The following is a 3,482-nucleotide window of genomic DNA, read 5'->3' on the forward strand; positions in this document are numbered from 1 at the left end:
CTTTAAAGGGTTTTGTTTCATTATCATATACTGGCTTACATACAGTTTGGCTTACTTCAAGTCCTGGGACATGTTTAAATGAATTGGATTCATCCCAATGAGCAGATGAAATTCAGCCTTTTGCCTCTGGCTTTTAAGGTCAATCCCCTCCCCTCTGACTGTCTGTGGATTGGCCAGGGAGATCCAGGGAGATAGGCCAGGTGGGGGAATATTGACATGAAACCAGGCCATGCATTACAATCCCCTCCCCTCTGACTGTCTGTGGATTGGCCAGGGAGATCCAGGGAGATAGGCCAGGTGGGGGAATATTGACATGAAACCAGGCCATGCATTACAATCCCCTCCCCTCTGACTGTCTGTGGATTGGCCAGGGAGATCCAGGGAGATAGGCCAGGTGGGGGAATATTGACATGAAACCAGGCCATGCATTACAATCCCCTCCCCTCTGACTGTCTGTGGATTGGCCAGGGAGATCCAGGGAGATAGGCCAGGTGGGGGAATATTGACATGAAACCAGGCCATGCATTACAATCCCCTCCCCTCTGACTGTCTGTGGATTGGCCAGGGAGATCCAGGGAGATAGGCCAGGTGGGGGAATATTGACATGAAACCAGGCCATGCATTACTGGGAGCCAGATCAGGCTTTAGAGAGAGAACGAGTCCTGTGTTTCTGACCTTACAGCCTGGACAAGTTCAGTGCCAAGATGACATATGATTGGAGTTAAAGCACATGTTCTGTAATTCATTATTTGACGTGTGTAATGTATGGAGTGGGCTGCTCCTCGCTCTAGATCATCTTTAATATTGCAGATTGTGGGTTCTATCAATGTAATTGTTTGCGTCATTTCCAATATTTTGTTCTTTATTATTTCCCCCTAACCCCACCACCCCTCCACTAACTGGAGTAAACGAATGGACAACAACACTTAGACTTATACTCCCTGCTTATACAATATATTTTACAGGCACAGTACGTTATATTTATGTTTTTAGAACCCCTTTATAATGTCATTATTCACAGCGTTTTTTATTATATAGTTTCCAGCAGTCTCTGGCAGCATCAACAAAATGTCAACAATATTCAAGAAAAAAGACTCCTTTTCCTTTGTTCTACTAGTTGAATACTGTACATTGTATGAGGTTTCAGTCCTGCTAAGAACATTATAAGACACATTCTATAGACATGATTACCTTAATAAGAAACCTCTGCCAGGATGTTTCTAAACTGACCTTCACATACTAATAGGATTGATAATAAGACAGGGATTGTTAACTTCAGCCTAAGTCCCTTCATAAGGAGCTCCCCACTGGGCACAGATGTCAAGTCTATGTTGGTTGGACGTAATTTCATTTAAATATCATGGAAACAACATTGATTCAACCAGTGTGGGTCCTTCCGGGTGGCTTTCTCTTTATTAAACTAATGAATGCAAGTGAACACAGCAGCAGGCAACAGAATCCTGGAAACCATTAATTCATTACGAAATAGAAAAGAATACCCATCATTCTAGAGCACGGAACAGTTATTTGAGTGGGAAGAAAAGTCCAGGTGGCTCATAGACAAACAGGTCATCCACCACAATGTGCGGTACTTCAATGTGTAAGCCAATGTTGTCTAGTGCACAAAGAGCCCAGGTCTGGCAGGGGAGTTGGGTTTGTAAACAGTAAAGCTTTGAACAGTCTTATAGAATTCAAAAGAATGATTTTGTTGGAAAGCTATTGTTTCTTCTCCTTCAGTTTGTCCTTGATTTTCTGGGGCTCATCATACTGAATCAACCGTAGGATGTCCTTGTTGTCCATCACTCCTTGAATGAATTCCCTCTCTGCAATCTTGTCTGGAAAGGAAACATAGAAAATGTCATTACTGAATCAACATTATTATGGTTGTTTATTTAATGTGTATTTAAGAAGTCTCTCATGCCAGAAGTTCTCATCCTATCACATTTAGAAACTTCTTCACAATCAAAATTACCATCTTCTTTCTTTCCAAAAAAGTCCCAGACTTTGTCTGCTCTCTTATCAGGTGTGTTCTCATCTTCAGGCAGGTCCTTTTGGTCTTCCTCGGGGATCATGTTAAATATTGACTGTAAAGCAATAAAACAATAAGGAAAAACATGTAACTTTCAAATGTAGATTAAATACTGAATTCAGCACATGTACTATAATAGCACCGTTCAAAAATGCAGACTACATAAAGATTGTTCTCCCATCATATTTGTACGGCATGACTGAATGCGTAGAATATTAAACAATTCACCTAATCATTTCACAAATGTATGAAATAATATATGTTCTGCTTTTAATTTGATTCATCTTGTTACACTTTTTGGTTGTAACTAAGATCTTTGTTTATGTCCATTCTGTATACTGAGTGGTTCAGTAATTACCACCACCACCACTGTGTCTTCACACTAGAGGCAGAGAAATTGTTTGTTTGTGTACCTTAACAATCTCTTGGATCTCATTTTTGCTGATGGTTCCGTTTCCATCCACGTCGTAGAGGGCGAAGGCCCACTCTAGCTTCTGCAGGGTCTTACCTCCGGAGGTAAGGTGCAGGGCCACAATGTACTCCTTAAAGTCCAGTTGACCATCTGCGTTGGTATCAAAGCTCCTAAAGACATGCCTTGCGTACTCAGTAGGATCTGCATTAGGGAAGAAGCTGGCATAGATGCCCTCAAATTGCTCCTTGGTGATCCTGCCTGTGGGGCATTCCTTGAGGAAGGACTGGTACCAGACACACAGCTCGGCCTCGTTGTACTTAGTATTGGACTTCAGGTCCTCCAGAAGTTCCTTGGACAGTGCCCCACTCTTAGAATTCCCCATGCTGCAAATAAACACTATGGTGAAGTGATAATATTGTTATTTTTCTTGTTTTGTGTGTACTACCTCTCTCACCTGACTTGGAGGAAACCACCTGTTGGCTTCTTCCTGACTTGGTCTGACTCTCCTTCTCACCCTGACCACTTCACAATGTGCTGAACAGGATTATGGTCATCGCTACTTAAATACCAGACGAGCTGTCTTGAAGATAAAGAGGATAACTACGTCATACGAGGTTGACATATTTTCTAGGGTCCAATGAGGTAGTAGTGTGTGCATCATACAGGCACAATGACATCAAGCTTTGCATAATACAGGTTGATACAGTTTAAGATTAGCCAAGGATTAGATTGAGCTTTCTGGATGTAATATGTCCATTGTTGCCAAAATAACAATGTTACATGATTTCAATTGAAAAATATTGAAACCACCATCCTATTTCATCTATTGTAGTTGACACTACAGTGATGTTCACTGACTTAATTTTTATTTTCCCTTTATTTAACTAGGAAAGTCAGTTAAGAACAAATTCTTATTTTCAATGACGGCCTAGGAACAGTGGGTTAACTGCCTTGTTCAGGGGCAGAACAACAGATTTGTATCTTGTCAGCTCTGGGATTCAATCTTGCAACATTTTGGTTACTAGTCCAACGCTCTAACCA

General features: G+C 41.3%; 1 protein-coding gene across 2 annotated transcripts; it reads right to left on the reverse strand.

The window, feature by feature from the left end:
- Positions 1-1,008: 1,008 nt before the first annotated feature.
- Positions 1,009-2,988, reverse strand: LOC115110730 (recoverin-like). Of its 2 annotated transcripts, none has more exons than XM_029636596.2 (4): positions 2,896-2,988; positions 2,443-2,824; positions 1,973-2,084; positions 1,009-1,835 (listed from the first exon to the last, which is right to left on the reverse strand). In XM_029636596.2, the coding sequence occupies exons 2-4, from the start codon at positions 2,821-2,823 to the stop codon at positions 1,717-1,719; spliced, it is 612 nt and encodes a 203-aa protein (XP_029492456.1). In that variant the 5' UTR covers position 2,824; positions 2,896-2,988; the 3' UTR covers positions 1,009-1,716. The 2 variants fall into 2 exon arrangements, with proteins under 2 accessions (XP_029492456.1, XP_029492457.1); XM_029636597.2 differs by having other exon boundaries at positions 2,443-2,837.
- Positions 2,989-3,482: the final 494 nt, after the last annotated feature.

The sequence above is a fragment of the Oncorhynchus nerka genome, linkage group LG26, assembly GCF_034236695.1.
Source record: "Oncorhynchus nerka isolate Pitt River linkage group LG26, Oner_Uvic_2.0, whole genome shotgun sequence".
Lineage (NCBI taxonomy): Eukaryota > Metazoa > Chordata > Actinopteri > Salmoniformes > Salmonidae > Oncorhynchus > Oncorhynchus nerka.

Coding starts and splice junctions, on each gene's coding strand:
- LOC115110730 (XM_029636596.2), bottom strand. CDS start 2,823: ATGGGGAATTCTAAGAGTGGGGCACTGTCCAAGGAACTTCTGGAGGAC. Junction 2,085..2,442: donor AGATCCAAGAGATTGTTAAG/GTACACAAACAA, acceptor ATTGCTTTACAG/TCAATATTTAACATGATCCC. Junction 1,836..1,972: donor TTTTGGAAAGAAAGAAGATG/GTAATTTTGATT, acceptor TTTCCTTTCCAG/ACAAGATTGCAGAGAGGGAA.